The sequence below is a fragment of the Oratosquilla oratoria genome, chromosome 29 (genome assembly GCF_046742065.1).
Source record: "Oratosquilla oratoria isolate Oo_2021 chromosome 29, ASM4674206v1, whole genome shotgun sequence".
Lineage (NCBI taxonomy): Eukaryota > Metazoa > Arthropoda > Malacostraca > Stomatopoda > Squillidae > Oratosquilla > Oratosquilla oratoria.
In genome coordinates, this window is record NC_134805.1 from 39,009,865 (window position 1) to 39,028,032 (window position 18,168).

At 38.9% G+C, this 18,168-nt stretch overlaps 1 protein-coding gene across 1 annotated transcript in view; it reads left to right on the top strand.

The window, feature by feature from the left end:
- Nucleotides 1-16,462, top strand: part of LOC143040726 (acyl-CoA-binding domain-containing protein 5-like) — a 17,623-nt gene extending 1,161 nt beyond the window's left edge. Inside the window, exons 2-9 of the mRNA XM_076212094.1 lie at nt 1,521-1,714; nt 5,164-5,487; nt 5,843-5,965; nt 7,478-7,570; nt 10,234-10,329; nt 11,275-11,389; nt 13,853-14,118; nt 15,492-16,462. Coding sequence (XP_076068209.1) covers nt 1,521-1,714; nt 5,164-5,487; nt 5,843-5,965; nt 7,478-7,570; nt 10,234-10,329; nt 11,275-11,389; nt 13,853-14,118; nt 15,492-15,650 — 1,370 coding nt within the window. The 3' untranslated portion in view covers nt 15,651-16,462. The remainder of the gene's footprint in view (nt 1-1,520; nt 1,715-5,163; nt 5,488-5,842; nt 5,966-7,477; nt 7,571-10,233; nt 10,330-11,274; nt 11,390-13,852; nt 14,119-15,491) is intronic.
- Nucleotides 16,463-18,168: the final 1,706 nt, after the last annotated feature.

Consider the following 18,168-nt stretch of genomic DNA (forward strand, 5'->3'; position numbering starts at 1 on the left):
GATCCCGTATTAACTGAAATCTTCTACTACTATCTTGTGCATTAATTAATGAAAATTATTGAATGTTCAGTGCATAACATGTAACAGTAAATAGGAGCTGTCACATTTTTTATAAATATTAAGGGCCCACACACAAGTTGATGCTGTTTATCATGGGTGGGATGGGAGACATTAAAATGTAATTTTCATCTTATAATAAGGCTCCCTGCACTATCCTGGCTTGAGCAATAATAATTGAACAAGGAACTGTCATTCAAGGAGTATTTTTTTTTTTTTTTTTTTTTTACTCCACAAATGGGGAATAGAATTGATGCTGAGAAGATGAAGGTGTATTTGCAAGTTCATATTCAGGAGTTCTATATATATATATCAAACAATTCTCTCATTGTGTATTTGTTTTTATTCATTGTAGTGTGATCACAGTGGAATAATATTGAGTCTTGTATGTATTGTACTTATTGTATGTATGATTGTATCCGAATAAAATTCAATTCAATTCAATTCAATTCAATTCAATCCTATAATGATATGCTGTAATAGGAACTATGGATTTTTAGTTAACAATATTTAGGTAAGATCAAATGGATATCAAGCAAATCACACATTAATCTTTTCTAATAATTAAAAGATATATAGCATTTATGTGTATGTGTGTGTGTGTGTGTATATATATATATATATATATATATATATATATATATATATATTCTCTCTCCCTCCCTCCTTGGAAAGAGGCATGCTTTGTCATGATGAAAATACTAAATTATACAATACTAATAAGTTTGAGATATGGAGGCATCTTAACTAACAAAGATTTTTCTTTATTGTGCATTTTGTGGTAAATAATGGTAAATTTGAATGAATCCTGGTACTACTAGCTACAGAGATTATAAATCATTAGACTGATAATTGATATTTGGTTCCATTACTAGAAAAATATTAAATTTCTCTACAAGTCCCCACTTATTTAAATGGAAACTAGTACCACCTTCTCAAGGGATATGTATACCCTAGGTATTAGTTTCCAACTTATTTTCTCAGCTACTTTGAACATTGTACAGGAATACCTCACTATACGACCGAGTGCTATAAGGTGGGTAAAACAAATGTTGGGTGTACAGTGAGACCTCTCATTAACGGACGTTACTTAGCTGTGTTACGGTGTTTTTGCTGTGTTTACGGTGTTTTGGAGTGGTTTTTGGGTGGCATAGTGATTGCACGCACTAAACAGCACCAAAAACACAGCAAAAACACCGCAAACACAGCTAATTAATGTCCGTTAATGAGAGGTTTCACTGTATGTGAAAGCCCCAGGAAAAAATTGAGGAAGGGGTTGACAGGGTCCATGAACACTACCCCCCTATTTACATGTAAAACCCACCTCGATATACGAATTTTTGCATTGCGACCAGTCAGCTGGGAACACAACTCGGTTGTATAGCGAGGTATTTCTGTATAATGATTTCACATTAGAAAAGTGTGACTGTCTTGTTCATTGATTCTTTTCTTTCTTATGGCAGGGCCATACCAACCTGCTCATGGAATGATGCTCAAGTTTTATGGGCTTTACAAACAAGCAACCGAAGGCCCATGCACTGAACCTAAACCAGCCTTTTACGAAGTTGTTAAAGGGTACAAGTGGCGAGCATGGAATGCTCTTGGGAATATGAGTCGGAAAGAAGCCATGGACAGCTACGTAGAGGAACTGAAAAAGGTAATGTTGAATTTAAGGTTATTGTGTAATCTATCAAGAGATGCATGTTAAATTTCTTAACAGGTATTTATTATTGCTGTTTATAAGCTGGCTGAGCAGATTAAAGCATCGCTACTTGTGGCAGAGGTTGAAATGATGGCAGTTCAATCTCGGCCTCCAGTGAGTTGGACCAAAGGCATGGTTCATTAACTATCACACCTATAAAGTCCTCTGCAAGGGGCACCTTTCTAGCCTCCTGATAGGGGGAAGTTTGCGATGTTAAACCAAATCATCACTAGCAAGTTGTGTGGAAGTTGATTGGTGTATTGTTTGGTCATGTAACATGACACAAGTCAATAGTGATACTTGATAGGGAGAATGACTGTCATGTTTTTGTGTATCTATTGTGAATGAAATGGTTGCTAAGTGCACTTAGGTGCTTTGCCCATGGTAGTATGTATGCTAATGTTACTAAATATGAAAACGGTGCATTTGTAATTACAGTGAATATCATCACATGATAAAGTGGCTATGAATAGACAAGGATTTTATTTCAGATGCAAGGTTGAATTTTGTATTAAAAAGCTATGTGCAAAATGTGAAGAGTTGTAAATATTTTTTCTGTAAACCTTGGGAAATTTTGTGTATTTATTCATTATATTATTTTGATTATTTATTTTATTTATTTATTTATTTATTTATTTATTTTTTTAGGGGGGGGGGCATTCTTATTGTGTGATCCTGTTGATGCCCAAAGTTAAGGAAATAATTCATAGTAATGGAATAATCATGTTCAATGGTCATGGCATGTATTTTGTTCAATTTTTGCGGGTTTCAGAATCTTAACACCCACTGGTCCACATTACTGTATTTTGGAGCAAGGAGTGGCATCAAATCATGGCCAAGTGCTCAATTGATTAGGTTGCCTTACAGCCATGCCCCTGTTATACAGGTGAGCTCTCCCACCAGAGGGACAATGTGCTTCCAGCATTTCTTAACCTTCCTAGCTCCTTTATGAAAGTGTCTTAGTGTGAAGGGCAGCTTTAAATTCAAGATGTAGTTTCGGCACACATAAGAACATAAGAATGAAGGAGACTGCAAGAGGCCATAAGACCTACACTAGGCAGCTCCATATCCATCACCACCTGTCATCCCCATTCATAAAGTTGTCTAATCGTTTCTTAAAACAACTGATAGTTTCAGCGCGTACTACATGGTTACTAAGTTTATTCCATTCGTTGACCACCCTCTTAGTAAACCAATTCTTGCCTATTTCCTTATTAAATCATAAATTTGCCTAGTTTATAACCATTACTGTGAGTCGTGCCCTGTTGTTTTAATATGATGACCTTGTTTGCATAGTTCGCATAATCCTCTAATCAGTTCGATATTTAGATTGTTCATTTCAAGACTTCACTGGTTTTGTGCTATGTTTAGAATTTCTTGATATTGATTAACTTGGATTTTTGTTTCTTGGTGTAAGCTGAACAGATGACTGTAGAGTGGTTCTGATTCTAATGTTTTAGTTTTATGGCATTGTAACATCTAACACATTTGTTTATTTCTCACAATAACAGAAAAATGTGTAGTTACATTTCTTGTTGGAATTTTTTTTATATAATTTTTTTATTCCAGTTAAAGGGAGCATGAAAAATATTATTTAGGATAATTATGATTAACAAGTGAACAGTGCAAAATATTTTCCTTGTACATACATACATATACCAAGGGTTTTTTCCCCTTTACATGTACTCCACTCCCATCCATTTCATTCCCACATACCCCACTCCCATTCACCATCCCTCCCTCCCTCTTATCTTGGCTCCTCCTGGATGATGGGTCATCCCCACATCTTGCCCACTGCCCTGGGTCAGAAGCAATGTAGCAAGACACAGCACATCCACAGCAAGGCTGCTTCATTTAATCGGTGACCCCTCCCTCTGTCCCCTTGTGCAGAAACAGAGAAGACAGAGAGAAATCCCTTCGGGCTGCATCAAAATATCATTCACATGTACTCCCTACCCCCCCATCCCCCACCCACTCCCTTCCATGCATCACAGCATTGCCTATACACAACCATTCTCCACTCACCCCTATCTTTTGTCTTTTCCCTTCCTTCCTCAACAGACATCTCCCTCTTCCCCAAAGCACCTTTTACCCCATCCATTCATCTCATCTTTGGTCACCCCCTCATGTTCATTCCCTCCACCTTTGCCATCTACACCTCTTTTACTAATCTTTCCTCACTCATTCTTTCTGTGTGCCTAAACCATCCCAATACTCTTTTATCAACCCTGTCTCCCAACTCCCATTCCACCCTCATTCTCCTTACATCCTTGTTCCACACTCTGTCTAGCCTAGTAACCCCTACCATACTTCTCAGATATTTTATCTCAAACACATTTAAACACTTTCTTCCTCTCCTATGTTCCATGTTTCTACCCCATTTTATTAAAAAAAATATGTAGCATGTTTCTGCCCCATTTATATTTTCCTTGTACAAGTTGTTAAAGTTTAACAAACTACAGTGAAAGTAAACAGTTATTTCTTTCAACTTTATGTTCTCCAATTAGAAAGAAGAGCCACAAACTTAATAAAATGTTCATGAAATCCAAAGATCTTGTTGGGCTGTCATATATGATCACATTTATGTGATGAAATGAGTGTTCATCTTTATGATGACCAGGAGGTTAAAGTTTCAGTGACGTGGCTAAGCACCTTTTGGTGAGAATGTTGTTTGCCATCAAAAACAATTTCTCAGGTGGCACACTAAAGAACAAAGAGCAGAATGCCACTGCAACTCATGGTATTGCTGTTAAGATTTAATCTATGTTTGAATTCTTAGTTACTGAGCTAATTGATGTGAAATAATTTAATTCCATGCAGCAAATCTTTGTCTTTGTGACAGTGGACCATATGCCATAGACCTACATTGAGCAAGTTATGCATGACAGTTGTATTTTTGTGTGATACGGTAGCCCACAGCATCATTTAGAAATACAGGCTGTACCTACTTTGAGTGAGTTCCTCGTGGCAATTGTATTTCCATGTGATGCCATAGGCCTACATTGAACAAGTTCCATTATATGGTTCTGTTTTCATATGATACTGTAGTCCATAGCATATGTTGCCCTAAGACCTACATTGAGTGACAATGTTTTTAAATGTAAAAATAAGTCCATATTTAATCATGCTTCTACTTGTTTATAGTTTTTTTTTTTTTAGATATTATCTGTGACTTTGGATGTTTTGTGAGAAAGGAAAAAATCTGGTCTTCCAATTTTTATATTGAAGATCAGGTAGCAGGAAAAAAAAACATAATGTTGAAATAAACCTGGATTGTCATATGTATTGGATTTTCAGTATTTCAGCTTTTGTTGCATATCAGTGAAGTGCTGTGTTTAATGGATTGGGATATGTATGTCTGTTGTTTTGGGGATATATTACTCTTATTATTTATCTATTTTCAGATAATTGAGACTATGTCCTACACTGAAAATGTTGCAAATTTTGTGGACATGCTAGGACCATTTTATGAATATGTAGACTTGCCAGGCAAATCTCAAACAAATAACAATGTTCTGAAGGACAAAGATAATGAGCCAGATCATGAAATTAATTCAGAATATGGTATTTTGCCAAATGGACATCACAATACAGACCTACAAGAAAGTCGGCAATTATCTGATAGTGAAGTTTTATTATCTGATCATAATTCAAGCAATGAAAGTTCACCACAACATCTGCCAAATCACACCATCAGTGATGCAGAGGAGGATGAAGATTTACTGAAGGTATAGTTTTATTTTTTATTAATTCTTATAAGAGGTACTGCTTCATCTTTTTGATTGATTTTGTGTGTGTGTGTGTATATATATATACACGCACACACACACAAAACAATACATGAATTTAAAAATAGTTTAGATAAAATGAGATATGAAGACGGGACACCACGAACATAGCTCCCCTTCCCGTAAAATACAACTAGGTAAATACACACATGTCCCTGTCATAAGGCTGCTACATAGTAAAGGAGTATAATGGAAAATCAGTCTGACAGAAGACCATGTTATCCATGACTAACTAGCGGGAAAGTTAAGATTATATACAATAGACAGAAATTTAAATTATACTTTATATTTGCAGGAGGAAGAAAGCACATTTAATTCTCTAAATATGTCTGAGTCAGAAACTTCTACACTCACATCTAAAGCTCAGCGTGTGTATAGTGACACAGATTCAGATGAGGAGTATTCTGAGCCTGCAGGGGTAAGAATGTATTTTTGCAGTATGCATGTTCATCTTGCACTTGTTATTCTTCCAAAACTATTTTATATAGTTGATAAGATAGCTTACCCTCTTGATTAGTCCTTAATATATATAATATGTTTTTGTACCCTTTGAATGATAATTGTCAAGAAGAGTATTGTATGAAAAATATGATATGTGTATGAAAGTGGCATTTGCTAACAAATCTATCAAAATAAACACCACATGAGAACAGAGCCTTTATTATTAGTATGACATTTTGCTTGATAAGGCATTTTCAAGTACTTGAAAAAGATGTAACAAGCGAATGTCATGCTAATATAGGCTCCATCTTCACCTGGTGTTTATTTTGATATTATATGTTTTGAATGATATGGAAAATATGCATTTGCTATCATCGATGGCTGGAAGTTGTAGTGGACAATCTGTACTGGACAAAACAGTGGTTGGATTGATTATTCATGGGTCCTAGTCAGGCATCATCTTATCAGATAACAGATTAGATAAGATTTGTATTCTAGTAGACCTAGTAAAATTTTAGATGAATATATGATCATTATGAAAAATAACTTGTCTTCAGTAGACAAAAATGCTTTATATAAATCTTTCATTTGTTTATTATTATTATATTTTAGTAACATTATTTCTTAAACAAATTTATGAGCAGAATTAAGTGCCACAATGTATGTCAGTGGTTTTATTTCATAGACTACATGCAATATATGTTAAGATGATCTTCACTGCCTACCCAACTCTCTTTTTGAGTAGCAGATGATTAAATGGAAAAAATAAAGTGTAGAGAGACACTACCATGGAATATGAAGAAGAACCCAGTAAGATTTTCTCTAACTTTTACAGTATTACCCACAGAGCAAGCTTGCTAGGCATGGGAGATGTGAAAATTACACCTTGTTTCTTCCTCAACAATACTGTTGGTTTATGTGTGGTGTAGTCCTCTTATGGCATAGGCACCTTAGTTTGTTCACTTTCATCCAACTCTGTCATCCACATGGTTTTTGTTTGATTAACTTACTGACTAAAAGAGCTCTTTTGGCTTTGTTCACTCCATCAACCCATCTTTTTCATGACCTGTTCCTTGCTGTTACAAAGGATTACAAAGGCAAAGCATGCCGACAGGAGACCTTTTGATCCATATCTAGGTCGGATGCAAAAAAAAAAAAAAAAAAAAAAATTGTTCCTGTCACAATTAATTCATGAATTCCTTGAGAGTATCTGCTCGTATCCATTCTCATAATGTTACCAGACCACCTCAGTGAAGACTTTACTGAGCTTTTAATCCCATCACTTATCACCTCTTACCCTTCTCTTTCCAGTGATGGTAAAACAAATGCATTCAGTCTATCTCTGTGTATTTTATTTGCAAGGGTTAGTTAACTTGAACAAACATTTTTGCATTGTCTCGTACTTGTGCTATTGCTCTTGGTTTTAGGTTTTCCATTGGAAATGGATTGTATGTATATGTGAAGGTAAACAGCTGCTCTACCCTTTCAGACCCCAGATGTTATGGTTACTCAAGAAGACAGTGGCATCTCTAATCAAACCTATCTTCCGGCTAATGTTGAAGAAGAGAACATGGATACCCAGGTAGCTGCTGCCTCTTCTCTTTTACTTTTATAGTGTTAGCAGTTTTCATACATACATACATATACCAAGGCTTTTTCCCCCTTACAAGGGAGGTAGCCAAAAAGAAAAAGGCATAAAAACCATTCCCACCCATTCCATCCCTAAATACACTCCACTCCCCTCCACCCTCTACCCTCCCTCTTATCGTGGCACCTCCTGGATGATGGGTCATCCCTGCACCTTGTCCACTGCCCTGGGTCAGAGGCAGTGTTGCAAGACACAGCACATCCACAGCAAGGCCGCTTCATAAAATCGGCGACCCCCCTCTCCGTCCCCTCATGCAGAAAAGGAGAAGATGGGGAGAAGTCCCTTCGGGCTGCATAAAATTTTTCTCACACATACTACTTCACCTCACCCCCATCCCCCCATCCCCCACCCATTCCACAACATCATCCATATACAACCATTCTCCATTCACCCCAGTCTTCTGTCCTCTCCCATCCTTCCTCAACAGACATTCCCCTCTTCCTCCTTCATCCCATCCCCATCATCATGAATATTTATTTATTTTATTTTATTTTATTTATTTATTTTTTATACCTCTTATAAACAGTGGGGCAGATTTGTATATTTTAATGCTAGTGGTTCGAGGTAAAGGTGGGACTTCGTCAAGGATGCGTTATGTCGCCCTGGCTGTTCAACTTATACATGGATGGGGTAGTGTGAGAGGTAAATGCAAGGGTAGTGGGTCAGGGATTGGAGGTGGTTAAAGAAAATGGAGAAAAGTGAGAGGTGAGCCAGCTGTTGTTCGCGGATGACACTGCGCTTGTGGCAGGATCGGAGGAGGGATTGAGGAAGTTGGTGACAGAGTTTGGGAGAGTGTGTGATAGAAGAAAGCTGAAGATAAATGTGGTTAAAAGTAAGGTAATGAGATGTACAAGGGGTGAAAGTGGCAGTAGTCTGGAATTGAGCATTAAGGGAGAGCGACTGGAGGAAGTGGATAGTTTTAGATACTTGGGTGCAAATGTGGCAGGAAAAGGTGGAGTGAAGGTGGAGGTAGAATGTAGATTGAGAGAAGCGAGTAAATGCCTTGGTGGATTAAAAAGTGTAATGAGGTTTAGACATTTGGGAATGGATGCTAAGAGGAGACTATATGAAGGAGTGATTGTGCCAACAGCACTGTATGGGGCAGAAACATGGAACATAAGAGAGGAAGAGAAGGAGTTTGAATGTGTTTGAGATGAGGTGTCTGAGAAGTATGATGGGGGTTACTAGGCTGGATAGAGTGAGAAATGAGGAGGTGAGGAGGAGAACAGGGGTGGAAAGGGGGTTGGGAGATAGGGTTGATGAAAGAATATTAGGATGGTTTGGACACATGGAAAGAATGAGTGAAGAAAGACTAGTAAAAGAGGTATGGAAGGCAGATGTGGAGGGAGTGAACATGAAGGGACGTCCTAGGATGAGGTGGATGGATGGGGTGAAGGGGGCTTTGGGGAAGAGGGGAATGTCTGTTGAGGAAGGACGGGAGAGGACAGAAGACAGGGGTGAATGGAGAATGGTTGTATATGGATGATGTTGTGATGCATGAGGTGGAATGAGCAAATTTTGACGCAGCCCGAAGGGATTTCTCCCCATCTTCTCCTTTTCTGCATGGGGGGGACGGAGAGGGGGGGTCGCCGATTTAATGAAGCGGCCTTGCTGTGGATGTGCTGTGTCTTGCAACACTGCTTCTGACCCAGGGCAGTGGACAAGGTGCAGGGATGACCCGTCATCCAGGAGGTGCTAAGATAAGAGGGAGGGTGGAGGGGTGTGGAGTGTATTCAGGGATGGAATGGGTGGGAATGATTTTATGCCTTTTCCTTTTTGGCTACCTCCCTTGTAAGGGGGAAAAAGCCTTGGTATATGTATGTATGTAGTGCTAATTTATAGGTAAAAAGGCTGCAAGGTTGTATGTTAGATCCACAGAGGTAATTACTTTTTGAGGATCCTTGGGAATGTGTATAATGGAATTACAATACAGAGGTTGATGAAAGAAATGGAAATGATGCTGGAAAAATAGTACTGTTCTTGAAAAGAAGGAATTGTATAGATATAGTATTCTTTTTAAAACAACTTATTGAGAACATGATACATACTCCAAATAAAGCTTGTTGCTAGCAATGAAGGGAATGTATGAATCATTGGTTGTGCCAACTGTTATGTTTAAGAGTGTGGCCTGGGAGATGACTGTAAGGGAGAGCATTATGTAGAGGCAGTAGAAATGAAATACTTGGGGACTTTGAATTATGAAATGAAATATGACAATAAAAAAAATTAAGATTCACAAATAGACTGAGATATAGGTGGGATTGGAAAGAAGAATAGAACAGGCTGACTAAAGGTGGTTTGGACATGTTATGAAAATGGATGAGAGTAGATATTTTCAAAGATAAATTAGTAGTGTTGAGACTTGAGACACTGGGCTAACCGGCAACAACAGCAATAAATTAGACATTTCTTTTAACTTCATCATTGTACCTTGTTTGTCAGCTCTGAATGATAGGATATAAGGGTGATGAAGTATACAATTATCTGCTTGCAGACAGTGTCTTGATTGCTTTGGTTGACTTGTTGTACCTCATTAACAAGTTGTATAGTAATATTTGTTGCTATAGATAAAATAACTGACTTTCCCAATTTGACAGTTGTATGCTGTGTGTGAAGAGAGAGGTCAGCACATGCAGGACCAAGGAATAAGACTCATGATGTCTGACAATCTTACCATGCTGCCTACAAAGAAGGTAGGGTCTTCTTTTTTTATGTAGAAACCTGTTGATCGAATGAAATTGTTGTGAAAGTAACAAAGGTCAGTGTTTATAATTTATGCGTGTATTGGGAACACATTAGAAAATTTTAGGTATTGTTGAGAAAGTGAAAATTGTGTCAATTGACATAGAGTTGGCTCATTCACCCCTTTCACCATTTGTCTGAATGTCATTCCCCCCTCCTTTCCAAGATTGCCTGTTTCAAAAAGTGTATTCTAAATAATATGCAAATATTACTAAAAACCCTTTTATTTTTTCCAAATTAGTATATATTTTTCCCATATTAGTATAATTCCAGCCCAGGTGACAGGCCAGATAGGCCAAAACCTATAATTCCTTTTCTCACTGCGTAAACTGACTGTGGTCACAAATCACCCCCAGAAAACCCAAAATTCCCCCCTGGGGGTGAATTTCACCCCTAATGAGAACCCCTGGTGTAGACTATAGGGATGAGAGGGGTGTTTCTGGATGTAATCCAGAGACCTGGCACTGGGTCCTCAGAGTTGCACCTTCTTATGGAGATGAAATCGATGTATACCTAGGTCTCTAAACCCGACTCTCACCAATCAACACTTGTGCGGACGTTTGGGCCTAAGACATAAACCTGCTTCAGGAATTGGCTCAGGACACAAAACACCACCAATTTCTGAAGTGGGCTTATGTCCTGGGCCCAAACATTTACACAAGTGGCAGTTGGCAAGTTCTGGATTAAGAGACTTGGGTGTATCCACTTGTGGGGAAGCAGTATTAAGCCTGATGAGGGTGATGTTGTCTTTGTGTCTTCTTCATCATTCCTCTAACAGAGAGACCACCTGAGAATGAACTCACAGTATTCAATCAATCCATCCATTACCCCACTACACTCAGTCTCTCTTTTCTCTGTTAATGTAATTATTTACAGGAAATTGTTCTTGTCCTCAGAATGGACCACTACATGAAGTAGCCAAGGAAGAGAGTACCAATAGCATTTCCAGAGGTGGAGGGGATCAGAGTCACCCTGGTGGATTGCAGAATATGGCAACCTTACGAAGTCGAGGTAATGTTGCATTTATATCTCCCTTCTTTTCACCCTTCATTTTCTTTGCTAGACTGTCCAGATTAAACATAAGAGGTAAATTTTTCCATTAGGTCTCGATAATTTTTTATTGTTTTGTCTATTCTTTTGTTGATAGCAAAAAATTTCACTGTTACTTTGATATTGATTTTGTTCTCAAAGGCTCACTCAGGTCTTTGTGTACTTCCGATATGACCATGAGTAAATCCCATATACTCTTTTATATTCATCATCAAATGCTTCACTCATCTTCCTCACACAGCATTCTCTTCTCTAAACAATTCTTCATCTGCTCTTTTTATCCCTCCTCTCTTCTCTCTCTCCTTCCCTTCAAAAATCTTAGAGGAACACTTCTCCACCTTGCAGCTTCTCTGCTCTTGGCCTCTTCCACCTTCCATTTTGCTTCCACCCTCTTTACTACATACCTCTCGTGTACATGGTGACAGAAAAACAGGAACTTTTGAAAAACCAATAAGAATAGAAGAAATCCAACAAAAAATATTGACAGCAATTGAACCACTACAACTTGCCTTTTAATAGACCAATCCAAATTATCAGTGTTTGAAAATTACGTCCTGTATATGCCATACTCCAATATGTATGCATTCTTCCAATCTGCTGTTGAGGTTCCCCATTGCTTGCTGCAACACCTCAGCAGGGATACCACAAATTTTGTCTTGAATTCTTTGTTTCATTTCATCCATTGTCCTTGGCTGAGTTGTGTAGACTCGACTCTTCAGGTAGCCCCACAAGAAAAAATCACAAACAGACATATCTGGTGATCTTGGGGGCCAGGGAATGTCACTGAATCTTGAGATGACACAGTTACCGAGCAATTCTCACACAGCTACCATTGATTGCCTTGCAGTACGAAATGTTGTGTTGGAGCCCATCTCAGGATGGAGGTAAAATAAAGTTATTAGAATACTTTATTCTCCTTCTAGTCTACTACAAAACTACTGGCAAGTCGAGAGGAAAACTCCAGAGGTTGCCAGACTTCCCTAGCTAAAAGTTACAGAAAGCAATAGGGCCATTCCCCATGAAGGGGTGGCCAATAAGAAACATAGGTCATGTATGAAATGGTGGCATTCTTGAGAATTGCCAAAAAGGGGTATCAATGTGAAGATCATTGAGTCCTGATCCCACAGCATGAGCTTTCCCAGCAGTGAACCCTGACCATTCGTCTCATGTTGACCACAAGTTTATTTTTGAGTCTGTCTGGTTCCTTGGTCATTCTTTGACATATGGCCAATAAAGGGGTGCCTGGTGAATGCTGTCCCCGAGTGCCTGGCTGAAGGGCCTTTTGTTGTCCCTTCATACCTGAAATGGAAGAAATCTCCTTGCGTTTATCACAGGGTATATCACAGTTACACCATCCTGTTGAAACCAGGTTTCATGAAGTTGTGGAAAATTGTTTAATGCAGGTGCAACAATAGATTGCAACATCTCTACATGACTCAGCCAAGGACAATGGATGAATTGAAACAGAATTCAAGCATAAATTCATGGTATCCTAGCTGAGATGTTGCAGTAAGCAATAAGGAACCTCAACAGCAGATCGGCAGAATGCATATATACAGTAGTAGGCCATCCATAGGATGTAATTCTCGAACATTGATAATTTGGAATGCTGTCTCTTAAAAGGCAAGTTGTAATGGTTCATTTGCTGTAAAAAAAAAAAATTTTTGTTGGATTTCTTCTATTTTTATTGGGTTTTTCCAAAGTTCCAGTTTTTCTGTGTCACTCTGTACTTCCTTGTTTCTTTTTTGCAATCATCCCTCATATGCATGCCTGTTCTACCACCACTGCCCTCACCTCTTCATTCCACCATTCACTGCCCTTCCTTCTGTTCCCCTCCATCATCCTCATCCCACACCCCATCTTTGTTCATTTTAAGACTTACTCCTTTTAACATCCGTTCTTCCTCTACTCCCACTGCCCCTTTATCTTTCATTACATTCCATACCTCTCTTAGTTTCAAATATAGAATTCATAATAGTTAGAGACTATGAAACATATGACTGATGATAGGTACCTGCATGGGGTGAGCTTGTAAGAAAGATGTCAGAGTCATCTCTGCTACCCATTTTCAAACCCCGTCAGCTTCATCTTGCTTCTGTTTGGAGGTTGAGCTCCAAGGGGCTGACACTTTGTCTTTGAACTGGGCCTGAGATCTCTTGTCGTCAACTTTGACTGTATTTCCTCCACCTAACACAAGGAGAGCAGACACTGTGGCAGTTCCCCGCCTACTGCTATTTTCAAATGGTAGAATATTTAGAAATAGTCCCACGCTAATACTGTGCAGGCATCAACCCAGAGTTTCTTCCCAGAGAGATCTGTGGGAAGGCCCAAGGGCAGTTGCCAGCTGTTGTGGGGCTGCAGGTTTTCAGTTATCAACACTCAAGACATCAACTGATTAATTACAAAAAAAAAATTTACCATCAGCTTCACAGATGCCCACTAGGCTCACAGGATCACCCCTAGTTCCTACTCAGCCTCAGACTCCATGTCACAGTGTTGGAGGCTATGGCATGGGAGGTGGTGGTGGCAGAGACAATGGTGACTACAGACCTCAGGCATCAGTGGATTTGAATGCCCAACTTTTTACAGTTCTCCAGAGATTGCAGTCTGATATGGAAAATGTCCTTCATCGATTACATACACTTGAAACTCTTACTGTGACACAACACCAAGCGCAGTTTCATATCCAGGTAAGTGTCGGCTTAAGTGTTGGTGCTGGGAAAGTGGTGAGGTGCAGCCCTTGTATATTTTAAGCAGGAAGAGGTGAAAGGGACTTGAATGAAGTTTGTGAAAGATGTGAGGATTTCTCTAGAATGACTAGTTGCCTCATTTATGGTAGATTGGATAAAGAAGAATCATAATAATAAAAAGAAATTACCTGATGTAAGGTAATAGTACAGTAATGATAACATTTGGTAGGTTTCACAATTTTTTTTTGTAATTTTATTGTGATGAAATTATTACAAAACCTTTTGGTATATGTCTGTATGGATTTTCTATTTTGTTATGTGAGGAGGAGAGCAGGGATGGAAAAGGAGTTGGGAGATGGGTAGATGAAAGAGTATTGGGATGGTTTGGACACATGGAAAGAACAAGTGAAGAAAGATTAGTAAAAGAAGTGTGGAAGGACTGAACATGAAGGGGTGACTGAGGATGAGATGAATGGATGGGGTAAAAGGGGTGTTGAGAAAAGGGGATGTCTGTTGAGGAAGGAAGGGAGAAGACAGAAGATATGGGTGAGTGGAGAATGGTTGTGTATGGATGATGCTGTGATGCATGGAAGGGAGTAGGTGGGGGATGTCGGTTAGGGAGTGGTTATATGTGAATATTTTGACATCCCAAAAGGATTTCTTCCTGTCTTCTCTTTTTCTGCTTGTGGGGGCGGAGAGGGGGGTTACTGATTAACCCCTTCGATACAATGATGCCTATGTAGGCGTCATGAGGAGCAAGTGGGTACGCGAGGATGCCGATGTCGGCGTCTTGATTATATATATTGTAGTTGTACCTGCGTGACCCCCATACTCTGTAAACTGGCTTCATCATATTTTCTATGGTTATCAAAATTCACGGGTGAAAGAGAACAAGCAATACAGCGGTAACGTTATTTTTTTTATAATGCGAGTATTATGACGCAACATCGCACGTCTGACAGCTAATGCTGCTCGCGAGATTTTGGCCTGGAGTGAAGGGGTTAAATGAAGTGGTCTTGCTCTGGATGTGCTGTGTCTTGCTGCATTGCTTCAGAACCAAGGCAATGGGCGAGATACAAGGATGACCTGTCATCCAGGAGGAACCAAGAAAAGAGGGAGGGGTGGTGAGTGGGACTGGAGTGGGTGGGAGTGGAATGATGTCTTTTAACTCTGTCTACCACCCTTCTTGTAAAGGGGAAAAGGCCTTTGGTATATGTATGTATTTATTTAAAAATTTTAACTTGTTTATGCCACTATATGTGGTGGTTTAATATTCCAGAAAGAGTCTAAATGACAAAGCATGCCAGTGTGACATTTTTTAATGTACAATAATACCAGTTATCATCAGAGATTCAACCCAAGTTAATTTGCAGAGTCCAACTGTAGGCGGGACAAGTAGCGGAGGAAATTCATGGTGGCCGTTCCCAGAGTTATCGCCACGAACTACATTTATCCTGATGGTGTGGCCTCTCATCCTTCACGGAGGAATCAAACTTTTGCTACTGTTGAGGTCAAGGAGACGTAGACCTTAGGGGAGGTATTGGTTGTAGTGAATTGGAGGCCTGGGGCTTCTCGTTGGTGTGTAGTCTCAAACGTTTATCAAAGTTGCCCTATTTGGACTTCTGCTCTCGTGCTACTTCAGGTTACAAGTCTGTACATGGAAGAACTTGTTTTTTACGCTACTTTCATGTATAGGTGGAGTACCTTTAAGATGACAAGTCAGTAGGTGCAGGTAAATCTTCAGAACAGAATAAGCAACTCATGATGCTGCAGATCATGGTCTTTGGAGACCATATTTGCTAAGTTGTCATAATGTTAAATAGGTTGAGCTGAAGTTATGAATATATATATATATATATATATATATATATTGTCTCTTGTTTTTTTCAAGAGCAGAAGTTTTAGTAGTGCTACAGTTGTTTAGCATAATACTAAGTGCATTCTGATGTAGTGACTTGAGAACAGCAGATTCTTTATTCAATTTTTAAAGAACAAATACCATAATACAGTGCTAGACAAGGTTTGACAATGTTAAACCATCAAAATGATTTTTATCAATATTTCTGTATCACCTTGCAACAGTTTCTGAAAAGGGATGGATATGAAGTGTAAATATGATGTAATATGGTCCTACTCTTGAATCGGTGGAGTGGAGTTTGTTATTGTGTGCAGATTAAAAGTTTTCATCCAGCATTTGAGTTCGCATTCGCAGTGATTATAATGATTCCACAAAACTACAGTTGTTGAAAGATTTATCTTTGTAGTTAATGATAGGGTGATAAGATATCCGTGATTTAAATTTTAAAAAATACTGTTGCGCAACTAATGGAGATTATCTGCATTGTATGTACTGTGTCTTGCGACACTGCTTCTGACCCAGGGCGGTGGGCAGGGTGCAGGGATGACCCGTCATCCAGGAGGTGCTCAGATGAGAGGAAGGGTGGGAGGGGTGTGGAGTGTATTTAGGGATGAAATGGGTGGGAGTGTTTTTATGCCTTTCCCTTTTTGGCTACCTCCCTTGGAAGGGGGAAAAAGCCTTGGTATATGTATGTATGTATGTATGTAGATTGCTCAAGTGTTACAGAAAATATGTTTTATGTACATAGTAGCAGATATACTGACATTCGGGCATTATAAAGAAAGATTGATAATTGTCAGAAGTTATTTCATGTCATCATCATGATACTTTTTGTGTGAGTTCCACTGGCTGAAAATCTCGACCCCCACAGTGGCTGACAAAAGTCCTCAGGCCCTTGTATGGATCTCTCTGGTAAGGAACTTTGGACTGTTATCTTCTGTGTTAGTATTGGAGAAGGTGGTGAGGGACAGTTACCAGTTGTCAGCTCTCCTTGTGTGAAAAAGAGGAAATACAGTCAAAGTTGACTGAGAGAGTTCTTGGGTCTGGTCTGGGGACCAAGTGTCAGCTCCTTGGGGTTGCATCTCCAGGGGTTTTGGATATTGCTGGGTTTTGAAGATGGACATCAGGGAGATGGTTCTCATTGATGTCCGTCATGCAGGACCACCACAAGCAGGTATCCATCATTAGTTTCTTGTGCCATTATAGTCTTGGAGGCCACAGATCATTTGCAAGAGAGACCATGGGCAGTGGATTGATTAATTGATTATACTTCTGGTCATGTATAGGAAAGATGAATGATTTATTCCTTTCAAGTTTACTGCATGATACAGATTTTGTCAAGACAAATGCCAGAAGTATATTTATTTAGCTAAAGGACTGCATTGTATTGTGACCCTATTCAGGCTGTAGGCACCTTCAGCTCTTTAGCAGAATTAAATTGCTTGGTATCTGCTTGAACAAAATGTATACATTGTGCCACATTTGTGAAGGAGTGATGCAGAGTTTTTGGAAATATAATGATAAGGAAATGTAGGCGAGCACAAATGAAGTGGGGTACCAAATCATGTTTAGATTTCCAGTATTGTTGATAAGATTATGTCTCTGAAGTGTCTTAAAATTATTGAACAGTGGGAAATAGATTAAGAGAAATGAATAGGATTTAAGATTATCATTATTTTTTATGATTGCCATGTTCTTTATTTTACCATTGTTTGTCATATAACAGAATATTTCTTTCTCTCCTGATTTCTTATATGCAAGGGTTAGATGTAATGCACATGTATCATAGACATTTCAAGGTTGTCAGGAAGGAAAACTTCGAAGAGAGTTTGATAAGATTTGAATCTGACGTTTCGGGCTCAACTCTTCAGAGATGGGACAGAAGACTTGAACTAATATCTCTGAAGAAGGAATATGTCTGAAACAGTAGGTTACAAACTTGTCAAGCTCTTTCTTGTGTTCTTTCATTCTATTTCTACCTTCTGTGTTAAGGTGAGTAGAACCTAAGTCACCAATCATCAGGTCCCACAAAAGCACTTACTCTTAGTTCCTTGCAGGAGTGATAGGTTGTATTGGTATCCTTACAACCAGGTCATTCAGTGAACTGGTTTAAGTCATCCAGTCACAGGGCTGATCATTCTAGCAGTCGCCAGAATGTAATCACTGAAGTAGGGAGAAACTTGGACTCATGT